Source organism: Pelobates fuscus, chromosome 4 (genome assembly GCF_036172605.1).
Source record: "Pelobates fuscus isolate aPelFus1 chromosome 4, aPelFus1.pri, whole genome shotgun sequence".
Classification (NCBI taxonomy): domain Eukaryota; kingdom Metazoa; phylum Chordata; class Amphibia; order Anura; family Pelobatidae; genus Pelobates; species Pelobates fuscus.
The window spans coordinates 162084503-162103377 of record NC_086320.1 but is presented as its reverse complement, the minus strand read 5'-3'; the positions used below and the strand labels follow the sequence as shown (position 1 = coordinate 162103377).

General features: G+C 39.2%; 1 protein-coding gene across 1 annotated transcript in view; it reads left to right on the top strand.

The window, feature by feature from the left end:
* The window catches only part of TMEM170B (transmembrane protein 170B), a 45598-nt gene extending 26980 nt beyond the window's left edge, over positions 1 to 18618 (top strand). Inside the window, exons 2-3 of the mRNA XM_063450519.1 lie at positions 1790 to 1960; positions 17225 to 18618. Coding sequence (XP_063306589.1) covers positions 1790 to 1960; positions 17225 to 17355 — 302 coding nt within the window. The 3' untranslated portion in view covers positions 17356 to 18618. The remainder of the gene's footprint in view (positions 1 to 1789; positions 1961 to 17224) is intronic.
* Positions 18619 to 18875: the final 257 nt, after the last annotated feature.

The following is an 18875-nucleotide window of genomic DNA, read 5'->3' as shown; positions in this document are numbered from 1 at the left end:
TTGAACCCATATTTCAATTTTAATTCATTTTCTTTATTATTATCGATATTTAATGGCATAGCTGATGTTTTTGCCATATTTAATTTATAATTAGAGAGACTGCTGAATAATTTAATTTCTTCTAGCTGAGCAGCTAAAGAATTTTCTATATTGCTCATATTTTTTACTATATAATTCGCATAGAAAAAGAGGCTAAACAATCCACTAAACAATATGTAGAAATACCAGTTATATATATATATATATATATATATATATATATATATATATACACACACACACACACATTATCTCTTATTCATTGTAAAAAAGGTTCTAAAGTTAGAATATATAGAATAGGAGATAGAGGACATCCTTGACGTGTCCCATTTCCTATTTTAAACCAAGGAGATATTATGATTGAGCCTATTATTCAAGCCATAGGTATGGTATATAGAGCCAAAATGTTATTTATAAAGCAGTCTCCAAATCCATATGAGTTCAACGCTTCAGACATAAATTGTCAAATGACCCTGTTGAACGCTTTTTTAGTGTCCAAAAACAGGGCCAGTTGGGAAATGGAATCTGTTTCAGACACATCTAAAGAATCTATAAGTCTCCTCATATTTTGAGTTGATGATCTTAAAGCTACAAATCCAATTTGGTCTTTATGGACTAATAATGGAACGATATCATTTAATCTAGTAGCCAAAATGGCGGAATAAATGTTAATGTCCCCATTTATAAATGCGATAGGGCGATAAATGGCTATTTCTGTTGGAGTCTTATTTTGTTTAGGGATTGGAACTATATTTCCTCTAGTAGACTATCCAGCAATCCTATTTTGTTGAATATTGTTACCAGATATGGACTAATATTGTTTTTTGTAGTTTTGCCATTAGGTCCTGGAGCCTTATTGTTTGAAAACTTATTTATTACTGAATTTACCTCTTCTATTTATAGATTTTACTTGGTCTTTTGTTAATTTGGATTTATTTAAATTTCTTAGATATTCTTTCAGAGAGATTTTACCTATACTTACTGGAATATTATAGAGTTTTTGATAGAAAATTCCCCCACTATTTCATTTGGGTTATAATATGTTGAATCCTTATAGATTATTTAAAAAATTCTCCTTTTGGCTGTACTTTGTTTAAGTTTAAATGTTAGTAGCTTATCGCCTCTATTACTTTTATGATACCAATTTTGGTTCAGTTTTTTAAGTTGTTTTTTTTTAAGTTATCTAACAGGATGTTATTTATTTTATTTTCTACAACCTCTATTTTTTATATTTTCTAAAATAGAATTTATATAGCACGTAAACAGCACCATCATCTCTGTGTTAATCCCCATATTGCTGTATTAACAATCTATGTTATAAGTTTCTTCTAAATAACAGTATATTTTCCAGACTCATAAATTTACATATCTGTTTGAAGAACTAGAACCCAATGAGTCTTAAAATACATGAAATAGCAAAAGTAAAGATAAAAAGTAGATGAATGGCCCTTTCAACTAAATGATCTCTTTTCTTGTCAATTCTGGATCATTTCTGGTTTAGTAAAAAAGCAGCTCTGTGATTATTAAAAATAATCTAGTATGGTTTTATCTACACAACGTGTACTGAATCATCAATTGCAATAATATATATAATATTAACAGTTTGCAACTCTTGGTTTTCTTCCATGTTTATTTAATAGGTGAGTCGTGATAAATATTTTTTTTACTTGCACTCCTGTGTAATCTAATACCCCCCTAGGAGCAAAAGAAGAATTCTCTCTGTTAAATGATGTAACTAATTGTCTTTCAGAGATGTGGTACTGGGTGTTCCTGTGGGCTCTGTTCTCTTCTCTGTTTGTTCACGGAGCAGCGGCAGTTCTGATGTTTGTAATGCTACAGAGACACAAACAGGGGAGACTGATATCTGTGGTGTTGGTCAGCATTGGCTTCCTGGCTTCTGTCACTGGAGCAATGATAACTAGTAAGTTCTACTTCTCTAATTCATTCATTGATACATTGTAATAAAAGTGAATAGTCATTTTTAAGCCATATTTGTGCTTGTGTTCAAGTTTTCATATCTCTAAAGATGTCTTAAGTTACAGTATCATAATTACAGGTATCAATTCCTATCAAACAACAACAGACTCACCAAAATGTTCACATTGCAATGTCCCCAGGTTTCTGTAGTTGCGACCTCTTAAAGAAACACTTCAAACACCATAACCACTAGTGGTTATAGTGCCAGGAGTTGCCCAGTTCCCCAAGCTCACTATCTGCACCTGCTTAGAATGTTTTCCTGCTCCTGCTTCCCTACACAGTTAAAGAGAGTCACACAGAGCACACTCACAGATAGAGACACTCATACATTTGTTCCTACAGACAAACACTCTCACAGATACACACTTATAGGCACACTCACAGATACACTCCTATAGACACTAACAGATGCACTCCTATAGAGACATTCACATGTACACTCCTATAGACACACTCACAGATATACACAGATGCATAAAATCATACTCAGATTCAGACTTACAATCATGCATGCAGACACACACTCAGTCACACATTTACACTCTGACACACAGGACACACAGACAACAACACACTCACAGACCCAGATACACACACACAGTATCAGATGGGACCCACCACTCAGAATGTCCCCAGCACACAGTGTGCACCAATCTACAGTTCCTACTAATTCCCCTATCTGGAAGCCCTACACCATCCCTCACTTCCTGTTATCTAAAAGTCTGCATGATGTGGCTATTCCTACCTATGGGGAGCTGCAGCCTTCTGCCTTCATAGTGGGAGCTTCTTTCCCACTCCCTTGTGGTCCGATGACACATGGTACAGTGGGAGGGCTGATTGAGGGTCAGGGGGTGGGGGTCAGCGGCCAACGAACTGCTTCAGGGTGGTACAAACCCTCAGGGATGTCCTGCAGCATCCAGCTTCGTGTTGGGCTTCAGCAGAGTGACATAGGACCAGCAGGCTGTCTAGAACCACAAGTATAGAGCTTCAAAGGGTAGGCAGACAGCAGCTGATGTTTTGTTCTGCAAGAAATATTTACAAATCCAAGTCTCTGGCAGGGGCCGAGGATTTGGATTTTTGCGCCACCCTGCTGTGGCGCCCTAAAATGGCCGCCTTGGGAGCCTTATGGACATGCCGGCCCTGTCTTCACCTTCACTACAGCTACAGGAGAGCTGAAAACACCGGGCCAGCAGTGTTAGCTAATCGCTGTCAACCAATGAGATTAGCTCTGGCCGGTATGGTATGACTAATCAATATATATAAAATATAGGGTGCGCCAATATAAAGTCCAATTAGTCCACAATGGAGTTTGTTCTCAATTGGTAACCATTCAGACTTCAAATGGTGGGAGTATATGTAATTAAAGCAGAACATAACCAGTGATGGTGCAGAGCGTATGGAACTAGGTGCAGGACATACAACAATAATGTAATGGTATATCACTCACATTTGAGAGAGCTATAAGACCAGCTCTGAGTTTAGCAGCATGCAGCAGGACAATCCCCACTGATGGATATGTAGATCTGGGGGCTGGTCCCTCAATGTGTAGTTTAATATATAAAAGATAAAAATGGCAAACAATAGTGCTCACTGTAATCAATATATTGATGGTTATAAGAATAAGAATATTCTACTCACATGTAGTGGAGCAGTAGATCCTGCTCATATGGTAGCGCTTGGGTGGTATAATCCCTACAAGGGATATGATGTTAGGTAGTTTCTCCGAGGAGTAGTATCCAAAGTTTTCTTATTCTGTATCTTTTTAAGTGCCAGGAACAGAAGAAGTAAAAAAATAATAAAAGCAACTGAAAGCATAAAAAGCATAATAAATGGACAAACACAACTAGTAGTGAATGCCAACTATACTTTAATGCTTTAAAAACAAAAGTTAAAACAACACAACACGTTTGGCCAACTTGGGGGGCTTTCTCAAGTGTAGATCTGCAAGAAATATTTAAAAATCCAAGTCTCTGGCAGTGGCCGGGGATTTGGATTTTTGCGCCCCCCCCTCCCCTGCTGTGGCACCCTAAGATGGCTGCCTGTGAAGCCTTATGGATGCGCCAGCCCTGTCTTCACCTTCACTACATCTGCAGGAGAGCCGAAAGCACCGGACCAGCATTGTCAGCTAATCGCTCTCAACCAGGCCGACATGGTATGACTGTATGGAGAGTGTGGGTATAACAGCATGTGTGTATGAAGAGTGTGGGTATAAGTGTGTGAATGGGAGAGTGTAGGTATGACTACATGTATGTGTGTATGGAAGAATGTGGATATGATTGCATGAATGTGTTTATGGGAATGTTTGGTTATGACTGTATGTATGTGTGTACAGGAAATTCTGGTTATGGTCTTATGTATGGAAGTGAGGAGGACAGGAGTTAGTCTGTCCAAATGGAGTGGAAAGACTGAGAATGAACGTGGAATAATATGGGAAGGGTGGAAAAAATGGGCTCTAACTCACATAGATCTCGACTGGTATAAAAAAGCCCCCATCAAGGCTAGAAATGTATAGTATAGTAAATTATAAGAATACTAGATCCTAAACTTACCAGGAAATGTATAGTGAGATAGAAGCCACAACAAATTGTAATAAACAGCTGTAGAGGGAATATAAAGGAAGAGCGCTACCCAAATTGGGAAAAGTTGGGCACCGTTAACTAAACAGTGAACTGGTAAAAAACAAACAAACAAAAAAATCGAATACAATACAAATGTTGATTAATAAAAGGCTTCTAAACCAAAAATATGTATGGGCATCAAATGGCAGTCCATGTATATTAAAAGTCAGTTACAGTAAAAGTTAAGATATCTTGTTGCAGAAATGTATCAGCTCAAAAAATAGCAAAATCCTGTTACTATATAGCAGGAGCTTGAATCATTCGAGGCTGATATATTATAACCTATATAACACAGTGGAAAATAGGTATGAAGTCTATTCCAACAGTATACAATACCTGACCATATAGTGGTCTCTTGTATTGAATGATGTCTTGAAATCTACAAAATATAAAAGATAGGAGACATAGTGTTCTCTGTTGACACTTTATTTATATTGACACAATGGTTAAAAACACTTACAGGCTCTCAGGAATAATAGGCATATCTGTGGAAATGTGGATATCCTAGCTCCAGAAGCTGTAGGAATGAAATCCCTTTTGATGTAATAACCTTCTCCAGCTTGAAAGTAGGTAATCAGCCTATTGGTTGTGAGTGCAGACTGGGGATCACCGCGTGCGTTCCACCGGGAAAACGCTCCTGCGGTCTACTGTGAATCTTCTCCACAATAGTATCTGTTTTGTATAATTGCCTTAAGCGTTTCGTGACTAACAACGTCACTTCTTCAGAGGCTAGTGACGTGATATGTCTCAATAGGATTTATATATGGTCTCTAATCATGTAACTTTTATTGGAACACTATGTTAGTAGGTTCATTTAAGACATCTGTATTGCAAATGCAGTGATGATATTTATTATACTAAAACCAAATCTAATTTTAAAACATACAATTAAAGAGGTGCACTGTGATCTTCTAAGAACGATATGAACAATATGCATATATAATAGACAAATATAAAAATATACCAATACAATAAATAATGATGGAAATGGGATGTAAGGAAACCTGATATATCCAATACCCATTCGGTAGTTTCTTCCCGAGCGGCCAGAGTGTCAGTGACTATAACTCTCCGTTCGGCAAATAAAATAAGCGAACTCCATACGAATAAACAGCTTCCCAAGTAAATTTCCTTAGCGAAGTAGACAGATACCCAAACATCAGCCGAAGTCTAGAAGAAGGGTAGAACAGAACTGAGCTTTAATGATGCCACACTGGCTTTTATGCAAGTCCCCGTGCAAGGGGACCACCCACAAGACATAAATAATATAACCAATACACAAACAGAGAAAAAGGTAAACACTCCCAGTACAAACATATAATTCCCTCCCCTAGCCCTGGAGATAATTAAGTCTGATAAAGTAGTAACTTCATTATCTCCAGGCAGAAAAAGTAAAATTTTACCCAACTTTCAGAACACCCCTTAAAACATAAGGTATCCCCACAAAAGTCATATCCCCTGATAGCCCTGATCTGGGTAACCAACATATCCAAAAATCACCCAGATCAGGTCAGGGGTTTTCAAATTCTATTGAAGTCTTAGGTGACCGGCTAACCGCGATGCTCCTGCCCAAAACAGTTCCACAGGTTTGGGTGGTTTTGCCGGTCTATTTCGTAAAGTTGTAAAAACCAAATACATCCACGAATGGTTCCCCTCATACGAATGCACAAAAGTACCGAACAGCACTCTCCTAGCTGTTCAGGAAATGAAGATCCAGCGTTCGTGTGTTTAGGACCGGTGTTCGGGAAGTGGAGTGTCCTATTTTAGTTCCAGACAAATCCCGCTGCCTTTGTTCGCAAAAAACAAGATGGGAGAGGGCTTAATTGAAGGTATGCTTTGAAGTTAATGAGCCAGGGGGGTGGTCTCTGTTCGGTAGTTACAAATATCAATGACAAGACAAGACTAGAATGAAAAATAATTAAAACAAAAAATGGACATGAAGCCCAATCTCAGGGTAGCCATTCAGAGACAGTGTTGAATGGAATCCCGGATTCTTACCGGCTTTCAGTTCCCCTCTGATGACTACCTGAGTGAAACACGCGGGTCAGGGGCTCAGGATGTCGTAGCCGGCAATACCTTAGCGTTCTATCTTTCGCTGCCGTTATTCCATTCAGCACTGTCTCTGAACGGCTACTCTGAGATTGGGCTTCATGCCAATTTTTTCTTTTAATTATTTTTCATTCTAGTCTTGTTATTTAGTGGGGGGATATAGTGATAGTGATAGTGTAGTGATAGTGTAGTTTTGACTTAAGGGGTGCCCTCGAAGGCACATTAGATTTGCACTGACAAGTCTTATTTAGGCACAGATACTTTACTATCACTGATTTACTCCTACAAGGGACCTCCCCCTCTACAGTACTTAGTTCATATATATTTGTGTCTCTCGGATTCTAATACTTATAATTGAGGGTGTATAGCTACCTGCCTTATTATAAGCAATAGCAGCATTGGGACGGGCTGTGGGTGCCTGGGGAACCTCATTCAATGTAAAAAATAAAATTGTTCAAAAAACAGTTTATTACTGGAGGGAGTGTGCCAAGGACTTCAAGCACCATAACCACTTCAATAGTGAAGTGGGTATAGTGCATAGTGCGTCTCTTTAATTGGCTGTAGATGTAGTTCACTTATAGCAGCAAAACATTTCTAAGATCACTCAATTTAGGAAATGAATCGGTCTTAAAAAAAATTGAATGATAATAGTAATCTTTATTTATCTCTAATAATCTTGTGATTGGAGAAAACCCTATGCCCCCAAAAAATAAAAGAGGGAGTTTTTAAAGGAACACTATAGTGTCAGGAATACAAACGTAAAAAAATGTAAAAAACGATTCCCAGCCCTCCTTGGCTCTCCTTAAAAAGTTAAAGAACCTTTTTTCAATTCTGCGTGGGTTTGGTTGCAGGTGGCTTCGCCCATGGCCCACCTTCTTGGCTGACATCATCATGAACTCAGCCAATCAAATTCTTCCCCATAGGAGAGCATTGGGAGGCTATTGTGGATGTGCGACAAACGCCAATAAGCATCTCCTCATAGAGATGCAGTGAATCAATACATCTCTATGGGAAACATTCAGCACCTCCATGCAGAGTGTGACGATGTTGAAAGTAGGCTGCACCCTGTGCAGCACTGACTCAGAAAACACCTCTAGTGGCTGTCTGAGTGACAGTCACTAGAGGTGTTCTTAGGCAGTAAAGTAAACACTGCCTTTTCCAGCAAAAAGCTTGCAGGATATACTATACACACCAGAACAACTACATTAAGCTATACCTTTAAATGGTCTTTATACTTGCAAACCATGTTAACAATGCCAGATATTGATGGAATTGCTTTCAGTGTCTTTTTTATTACAATGCTAGAATAAACTAGTCCTTATTTTGTATTGTCAATGTATTTTTTAACCCAGTGACAGGGATGTATTTACCACAAGGCAAACAAGGCATTTGCCTAGGGTGGCACTTTCAGGGGGGGGGGGGGGGGGGGGAGGACTGTCCACCTTACTGTGAGTGAGTGTAGCTGTCAGTGTGTGTCTGTGAGTGAGAATGTGAGTGTATGTCATTTCATGTGTATCTGAGAGTGTGTGCCTGTCAGTGAGTGGGTGTGTCAGTGTGTGTCTGTCAGTGAAAGTGTGTGTTGGTTAAACAGTGTGTGCCAATGACTGTATATGTGTGCCAATGACTGTGTATCTGTCAGTGAGTGCATGTATCAATGAGGGCATGTGTCTGTCAGTCCAAAAAATGGCCTTGACACGAATTGGGGGGGGGGGGGGGGGGGGGGGGGGGCAAATTTAGATTTAGTCATGCCTAGGGCAGTACAAATCCAAAATACACCACTGCCCAGTGAACTCAATAAGCTGGCAGTGTTTAATAAATAACTACTTAGTTATAAAAGCTACCACTTATTATAATTGACTTTAATGTTCTTGAGTTAGAAAAATACATCTTAACTTAGGTGCACCAATTGGGGTTAATTAGAACACAATGCACCTTTAGGGTTCATAGGATAAAATCCTAGTATTTTTTTAAAGGGACACTCTTGACCCCCAAAGCTTGCTGAAATGCTTTTATCTATTAAAAGTGTGTCCTCATTTTTTAATTTATAAAAAGTGTTGATTTCAACAGAAATTGTCATTTTAATACATTTACCTTGTTACACCCAAACTAGCGCCTCCCTCCTGCTGTCAGAGAATATGTCATGCTACTTTCTGGTTTGGTGAGCTCAGTTAAGCTAAACTGAAGAGGCAGCAACTGTCCAAAGCACCTGTCTTGCAAATACTTCTCATCGAGCTACATGGGAAAGTCTGTTATTGGACAGTCACAGAAAGCCTGAGCTGGGTTAGAAGGGGAGAGTTTGCAAAGTCTTCAGACAAGAGATCAACATTTTGCAAGCTGTTTTTAGATATAGTGCCAATTAACAAAAGCATAATTAAGTGCATGCATGTTTTCTTTGGGGGTTATATCTACTAATCAGTGATTTTTCAATTATTTTGTTATTTTTATTTTGGAGTGTCCGTTTAATATGCACTCAGTGGCCACTCTAGTAGGTACACCTTCACACCTGCTTGTGAGCAGCAGTTCTGTGGGCAGAAATGTCTTGTTAATGAGAGAGAGGTCTGAGTCCAATCATCAGACAGGTTGACACGAGGGTGAGAGTATTTCAAATAACTACATGTCAGAACAGTGCTATGCAAAGGAGAATCTCTGAGCACACAGTATTTTGAACCTTAAAGTGGATAGGCTACACTAGGTTCTTCTCCTGTCAGCTAAAAAAAACAACAAAAAAAAACGGAGGTTTCATTGGGTACAGAAAAGCTGGACGAAGATTTGAAACATGTTCTGTCATATTAAAAGATCTGCTATGGCGTATACATAAAAATTTAAGAGATTACTCCCATTTTTTCTTAAATCATCATCTCTACATGTGTGGCTGCTGATCTATTCCAGAGTCTTTTAAATTCCAACACAGTCACATATCATTCTAGTTAATGAGGTACTGAAAAACCACTGCACTATCCTTTTTGGAATGGGACCAGCTAGATGACAAAAACAGTGCTAATAGTACCTCAAACATTATTAGAATGAAATATAAATATATATATATATATATATATATATATATATATATATATATATATATATATATTTTGACATTGCCCAAAGAAGTAAAAAAAAAAAAGTTTACAATGAGCATCATGTTGATTTCATGCTGTAAATTTTAAAGACGGTAGTTCATAAGAACAAGGATAAGCAGCAGAAATTGTGATAACAAAGTTACAGGCCGGCAGAGGGTGAAAACACCTCTCGACTGACAGGGATGACTGCTAACTAATTTGAATTTCACTCACCAATCAAAGGATGACTTGAAGTGACCTACAAAAAGAATGACAAATGGCAGCTGAGGTGAAGTGCACTGTGAAGACGATTCAAAACAGACTCCTAGGGGCAGAGCTGAAATTATGCAAAGGTAGATAAAGCCTTTCATCAATGAGAAGCAAAGAAGAAAAAAGCTGAGGTTTGCAAAAGACCATAAGGGTTGGACCATAGAGGACTGGGGTAAGGTCATCTTCTCTGATGAGTCCAGTTATTAGCTTTGTCCAACACCTGATCATCTAATGGTAAATGGAGACCTGGAGAGGCCTACAAGCAACAGTGTCTTACACCGACTGTGAAGTTTGGTGGAGGATCAGTAATAATCTGGGGTACTTCAGCACTTGGGCAGTTTCATCTTTGTGACTGATGCATAAATCAAGCCACGTACAAGGTTGTCTTACACAAAAACATGATCCTTTGTGCTCCGACAATATTTCCCAACTAAAAATATTGATTTTTCTAGGACTTTTTTTTATAGTTAAGCTACTTGAATTTTTGCACTAGGACTTGCGGATTTTTATAGGCGACCCCTCCTTTTCTTCAAGATATGTAGAAGACTTGTATATCTCAGGAGATAGAAAGTATATAATATAATGTTGCGTTGAGAAATTGTATATGTTGTAAATAGAATAATATACTCACAAGTACAGAGACTTTGCAATGGCTAAGTAAAAACAGCCTTGTATGGAAAAATAAGTAATTTATTCAGCACATTAGAAGTGATATCACAGAAAAATTTAGCATTTTAATTGCAAATAAGCGCTGCACTGTATAAAGGTGTTGCAGTAGTTGTGGTATTGGTGTGTTTTGTGGAATTATGCACTACAGTGTGGTAGCTGCTCACTTTAAAAAGTGTTGAAGTATATATATTGGTCTTTAAATATTAAATCACTTTCTTGTGCTTTTGCACAAATACTTTTTTTTTTAAGTATTATAAAATGTATATGATTTATTTAGAGTAAATTATCTGCAAACAAATTTGAATTACTGGTGGAAAATGGTAGTATACCAGCATGAATAGTTAGATTAAAACGTAAATGCTACTCTCCAGGCGCATTCACAGCACATTAATTTATTATTAGTATTATTATACAGGCTTAATTTATTTAAATAATACAATACTGTCAGCTCTTTAAGGTTTGTGTGATGTAACAACACACCCACACTGCATCATCAGCTCCAGAAAACCTTTACTGGGTTGCCATGGTAATACATTTCTTTCTGACGCCGAACTACAAATATGTTTAACCTACTATTTTAGACAGAACATAAATGGCAACCTTACTCTGTTACAGCTTTCAATTCTTCAGTTTCAGGCCTCTTCATCAAATATTTGACCAAATGGAAATGGAAGATAAATAGTTGGAGTTTCCTGGTTTTGGTGAAGAGGGCAGAAATTCACTGACACTTTTCTTTTTTTAATGCTCCAAAATTGTAGTTTACACTGTCAGAAAAATGCGATGTAAAGAAAAAAATGGCAATGCCAGAAATGAATGACACCGTCTCTCTGCTTTTTGCATTCTCCTTAGTGATCCCCATATAAGATTAAAACCATCATAAATCGGTCTGCAAGAAATATTTTCCTCTTGATTAGGAAAACTAGTACTACTCAAGTCTGTCTTGAGTTATAATTTCTGAGCAAATCACACCAGAGACATTGCTTGCACCAGAACAGGGGTCCTCAAAATCCAGCCCCCCAGATGTTGCTGAACTACAACTCCTATGTAATTCAAAGAATCATGGGAGTTGTAGTTCAGCAACATCTGAAGGGCCACAGTTTGAGGACCCCTGCACTAGAAGAAGGCATGTCATCTTGTACTAGCTAATGCTTGTTATCCATATCTAATAATCTTTTCTATCCACCTTCCTAATAATCTTTTCTATCCACCTTCCATGTCAGAGGTGGAGAGGGAAGAGAACAGGGTCTGTGTAGGGTGCAGGCCTGCCTGGCATGGGCCCACTGCTTAATAGGGTGACTAACAGCCTGCCCCATAACCAAAGCATGCAAGGTGCACTGTTGAAGCACAATGTGCATTGTTCTAGTACCTAGTCATCTCCTCCTGTATTTTGACGTCTACCAGCACGTTTCAAACTGCAGGACAGTACCGGGACCTATATTTATTGTGACAGTACCCCAAAATACGGGACTGTACCGGCAAATGCAAGACGGTTGCTTCCTACAGTTATCCAGGATGTCCTCAAATTAACACTCATTTAAAATGCATTCAACGAACAGTGGCATACAGTTTGGTTGCAACGGTGTCTGGAGCACTCCATCCATGGATCTATATCATATAGAAACATGTTAATTCTACATGGACAAAAAAAAATATTCTCTACATATTCTGACTGATTATTTCTCTCATGAGATACATGTTTATCAAGGACCATTTTTAGAGGATTGCTCTTGCAGCACCAGGGCTCAGATACTCACTAGGAACAGCTGCATTTTTAGTCTTCCAAATGTAGAAAAGGGTAATCTAGTTCATAGTGGCTTTGCTAATTTGCAAAATAGATTCCACAATCTTTGGACAGGGAAAGTAGATTTTGAAAGACTTACTCTGATATATATATATATATATATATCTATATATATATATATATATATATATATATATAGATATATATATATATATATATATATATATATATCTATTGAATAGTACACAAGTACACTGAACAAAATTATAAACGCAACACTTTTGGTTTTGCCCTCATTTTTCATGAGCTTAACTCAAAGATCTAAGACTTTTTCTATGTACACAAAAGGCCTATTTCTCTCAAAAATTGTTCATAAATCTCTCTAAATCTGTGTTAGTGAGCACTTCTCCTTTGCCGAGATAATCCATCCACCTCTCACAGGTGTGACATATCAAGATGCTGATTAGACAGCATGACTATTGCACATACATAAAACATACATACTTATACACATACACACATTTGATTTGTGTTTACTGCTGGTATCAGTCTGTTCACTGAATGTAAAGCTCCCTGCAACTCAGTACTGATGTTCGTGCTAGGGTGATGTTACACCAGAGCATCAATACAGGCCTGCATGGTCTGCTCATTTAAAATTTGCTGAGAGTCTCTGTGCAATCCTCTGTTGCCCGTCACCAAGATAGAGTCTATTTCTCCAGTAGACCTCTACTGGAGTAGTATGTATTGGAAATGAGTGGCATCTTGGGTTTCTGGAGATATTTATAAAGTACTCATCCTTCAGTCTTGTGGTGTGGATGGATGGATGGATGGGTACCTGCATTCTTTACACATCACAATTAAACCATCATACTTTAATTTCACAGCACCCTTGCAGCTCTCTGAATGTAAACATCTTTATCTTGTGCTGAGTGACTAACACCAGTGCTAGCCCCCAGTGCTTTTCTAAAAATAAGTCGAGATAAGCAACAGTCATGGGAATACAAAAAGTTCCTCTGTAATTGCTCAGTTAAACAATAATGGCTTTAGCATGCAGCGTGACAAACCATACCTCATTATTCATTGAAATCGCTTCCATGCAAACTTATAATGACAAAATATAAATGACATCTGGGATCTGGGAGCTTTGACACTGCAAGGGATTATGGATATGTACACGCAATATTATTCAAAACTGACAATTTTAGGTGTTTTTGAAACAGAAATACAAAAAACACTAACTGCTTTCCCAGATCACTGTAACTGTCGATCAGCCTTTGACGAGTTCTTTCCTATTCATTAATGTGGTATATTGATTCAGACAGAATGTACAGTGTTTGCTCCAAACCAAGGAAAACATTGGGTATCTCTGCATCTACTGTGGAATTATACTTATCTGTTATTTACCATGGCTGAAGATGTAGCTATGCAATCGATGGAAATTAGATTCTGATTTTAGTAACTGACACATGTTTACAGAAGTTTATTTTCAATCCTGGGGCTGAATTCTGTGACGAGTGTTTACAGTTCTGCAATAATGTTGTAAGTAACATATAAGAGCTTAATTATCATTGCATTTTTTGTAATGCCAAGCATCATTTACATAACTGGGTACATTTATTTTCCCAATGCCATAATCCAGCAGTACACACCCCTAGCAGTACACTGCTTAAGGAGTCTTACGGGTAGGAAAGTAAGGGTTAAGGGGTGTTTTGACATTAAGTAGGTTATAGCTAAGGGTCAAGGGGGACTTTAAGTTAGATGTACCCATAGGCGTGCGCAGCCTATTGCATTAGGGTGTGCACCCTAAAGCACAAACACACGCCGCATGTATATGTATATATATATATATATATATATATATATATATATATATATATATACACACACATATATACATACACTGCTGTGTGTGTGTGTGTGTGTGTGCTGTTAGTGTGCTGTGTGAGGGTGGTGTGTGTAAGGGTGCTGCTGTGTGTGTATGTGTGAGGGTGCTGGTAGTGTGCTATGTGGGTGAGGGTGTTTGTGTGTGTGTGTGTGTGTGAGGGTGCTGTTTGTGTGTGAGGGTGTTTGTGTGTGTGTGTTAGGGTCCTGTTAGTGTGCTGTGTGAGGGTGCTGTGTGTGTGAGGGTGCTGTTTGTGTGATGTGTGTGTGATGGTGCTGTTTGTGTGATGTGTGTGGGTGTCATGTATTTCTGAGGGTGCTGTTTGTGTGTGTGTGTTTGCGAGGGTGTTGTTAGTGTGCTGTGTGTGAGGGTGTTGTGTGTTTGTAAAGGTGCTGTGTGTGTTTGTGAGGGTGCAGTTAGTGTACTGTGTGTGTGAGGGTGCTGTATGTGTACTGTATGTGTGTGGGTGCTGTTTGGGTGTTGTGTGTGTGAGGGTGCTGTGTGTGTGCTGTTTGTGTGAGAGTGCTGTATGTCTGTAGGTGCTTTTTGTGTGTGGGTGCTGTATGTGTGTGTGTGTGCTGTATGCTTGGACAGATTGTGGAGGTGGGGGCAGATTAGTAAATATCCCCCCTCCCTTCTTACCTTATGTAGGGAGGGGGGATCCTTGCTGCCATGTGCCATCCCTGGTGGTCCAGTGGAGAGTGAACTCTAGCCTGCGGGGCTAGAGTTAACTCTCGTGAGATCTGAGCGTTGCCGCGGCAACGCTCAGATCTCGCCAGAGGAACCTGGCGGAGCTGCTGTCTAGAGCTCCCCGGGTCCTCTCCTGCCTCCCTTCATGCTGCTGTGGGCCGGTGAGGTAGATCTTTGATCTCCCCGCCGGCCCATGGAGGCTTAGAGCAGAGCCGACACTCAGCGCCGGTTCTGCGTGAGCCGACAGGGGAGAATAAAGTCCTGGGGAATAAAGTGTGGGAACCAAGATTCCCACCCCCCAAAAAAAATAATATACACTCCAGTGTGTGTATGTATATGTGTGTGTGTGTGTGTGTGTGTGTGTGTGTGTGTATATATATATATATATATATATATATATACACACACATTGACACGCATACTCAAACACACACACATACACTCACAGACACACACACACACACACTCATACATTCATAGACACACACATTCACAGACACACATATTCACATACACTGACACACATACACATTCACAGACACACATACACACATACACTCACACACACACACATTCACAGACACACACACATTCACAGACACACACACACATTCACATACACACACACATATTCACACACACATTCACAGGCACACACACATTCACAGGCACACACACACACATACACAGTCAAAGACACACACACACACACACACACACAAACAGACACACACACACAGACACACACACACACACACAAACACAGTCACAGACACAAACACAGTCACAGACACACACACAAACACAAATGATTTTTTTTTTAATTAAAAAAATGTCCACCCAGCCTCCCTACCTGGAGTGCTGGCGTGGACTTGTCCCTGGGGTCCAGTGGGTCGGGCGGCTCTCAATATCAGCCGCGGCGAGGGAGCTGTGAGCTCTCTGCTCCCTCTCGCCGCGCGGGCTGTCTGCTGTAGCTGGGAGCCGGAATATGACGTCATATTCCGGCTCCCAGCATCAGCAAGCAGCGCGCGGCGAGAGGGAGCAGAGAGCTCACAGCTCCCTCGCCGCGGCTGATATTGAGAGAGCCGACCGGGGGGGGGGGTGTCCATAACCTCTTGCCCCCCCCCTCCCATCCATGACAGGGGGGACATGGGGGGAGGAAGGGGGGCGCTGAGTGCCTGCAGGAACGGCGTTCCTGCACAAAAAAAGTGCAGGAACTCCGTTCCTGCAGGACTCAATCCATAGGCGTGCCGCGGGGATTAGGGTGTGCCCAGGCACACCCGGCACACCCCGTGCGCACGCCTATGGATGTACCTGTATTGAAGCTGCTGCAAACTTTAACTCCTTTCCTGGCTGACAGTAACCAGCATTACAATCCACAGTTGTTTTACAGCAGGAAACCCCTGTTGACTAAGACTACTGCACTCCAACTCTCAACCCTAAAATAGTACTCGAACCATAATCCCGCTCTAATCCTAACCTTGCCTTTTGAATGGCAGTCTACGGGCATGGTGGTGCTCCTATAAAAAACAGTGTTTTCAACACAGAAGTTTTAAATATATACACGTTTAGCAGATTCCAGCCCCTTGATTTTACAGAAAATGTAATGTATATGATTAATTAAAATCCTCCTTAACAGAACTGTAATCTGAAATCCACAGATTGGTCATCCATAAAAAGTACAGTGGAAACATTTTTTTTTTACAATTTAGCACATATAACCCAAATGAAAACATGCATGCATTTAATTATGCATTTTTCCATTTGGGGTTTAACTATTAACACCCTGCAACACCTACAGGTCTCATGTTTACTGCCTTTGCAAGTCCTCCCCTTCTAACCTCGCCCAGACTTTCTGTAGCTGTCCAATCACAGACTTCCCAATGCAGCTCAATGAGAATTTTTTTGCAAAGCAGCTGCTCTAGGCAATTGCTGCCTCTTGAATTTAGCTTCACTGAGCTAACCAAACCAGGAATTAATAGGACGATTGTTTGATTGACAGCCAGGAGGGGTGTAACAAGGTTAATTTATAAAAGTGCCACTTTCTATTGAAAACTGCCCTTTCTACAAAATTTAAAAAAGAAACAACTAAAAAAAAAAAACTCTTCACACATAAAGCATTACAGCAATCTAAAGTACTTTAAGTGTGTGGAGTGTCCCTTTAACAGGTATTATTGTTATTTTCTGCTATTAATTTTTTTAAAATTAATGTTAACAAAATTAACTTTTCTAGGTGCAGCTGTTGCGGGAATTTACCAAGTGGCCGGAAAAAACATGGCCCCTCTTGAAGCATTGGTGTTTGGAGTCGGACAGACAGTGCTGACAGTGATTATATCCTTTTCACGAGTCCTTGCTACTCTGTAAAACTCAATCACGAGAGTCCGAACATCCGACAAGAAAGCTTTCCAGTTGGAGATTAAGTCTTCTGAAGGCAGATAATTGATGATTAGGCTGGGATTCTTGAAGAAATCAAGGAGAACTGTACACCAGGTCATTTCTCTGGTGATGTAGTATGGCGTGCTGAAGATCACAAAATAACAGTGTATTTAATGCACTGAACAGTTTTAGAAGGAGATTCATCTATTGTAAGTGGAGTAGCTTTTGATTGGCAAGCTGTTGCACTAATAAACTGCACAGCACCTTACGTGCCTCAGTTAAGAGCAAGGTGCAATCAATTTTCTATAATGCTGCAGGAATAAGCACCTTGCAGAAGTGTCAATGTGGCCCTCTAGTGGCATAAGTATGGCTGTACGGCAGTGATGTTCCATACTGTGCTATGGGGAGCTGACATGTAACACTAATTAGGTTTAACAAATTAATAGAGAAGTGTGAAAAAGGTATGTAGCTTGTGAATGTGATGATGGTTTGATTTTTTTTAGAGACACAGATGGAAGACCACTGCCTTGTAACTTAGAACAGACAACAGGGATATAATATTTGTGCCAAATGATTCTCTTCCTTTGTTTTTATATATTTGTAATGTGTTTGGTTCTGAAATGTTGACTGTACAGACTACATTGGTGCAAAGGACATGTTCTTTTTTGGAATTATCAATATTTTACAATATGAAAGCACAACGGTTGTTGTTTTACATATGTGGCGGGATTAGGCAATCTGCAGCCTTCTTAATGCTGTTGGACTACAACAACCATTCGCTGAAGCTGGAGAACCCTAATTTGATCAATCAGGCTGGTATCAATGTTATACATACTGACAGCAATTTAATTTTTAGATTTGACACATGCAGAAGCAATCTTATAACGTGTATGTTGCTTAGGTAAGTGATTTGCTATATTATGAATTTATATAGTGTGTATAATATTCTGACTCACCATGAGTGTTGATCACCATCTGATTGTCTAGTTTAACTACTAAACTGTAAACTTTGATTACCTAATAACCAGCTTAACAAACCCAGGATACCAAATCCAAGCTGAGGAAATAGAGGGCTTTATTCACTAAACAATTAATGGTGAATTGTTTACCAGACGGCAAAGTTTACGCCAAAGTAGCTAATTTGGAAAAAATACTCCTACTTTACTGTAATCACAGCTTGGCTATTTTAGCAACCATTTTGTTATTTGTTTTTTCATTCACTCCAATTCTATATTTGAGTAATCTTCATTGTGTTAACATTTTCCCTATGATGTTGTATTTTGCTAGAATATATAACTTTGCATAACATATTTATTATTGGCTTAAATACAAATTTGCATAAAGGCTTTTACGTATACATTTTAGGATTTGATTCTGTATGCTAGAAAAAAACAAGACAGCTCTATCCTTTTATTTTAAAACAAATTAATTAGTTAAATAATTCCAATCTGCAAAATACACAATTCCTTCACTTAATTTTTAATTTCTTTCCTTATGTTTTCTGTCAG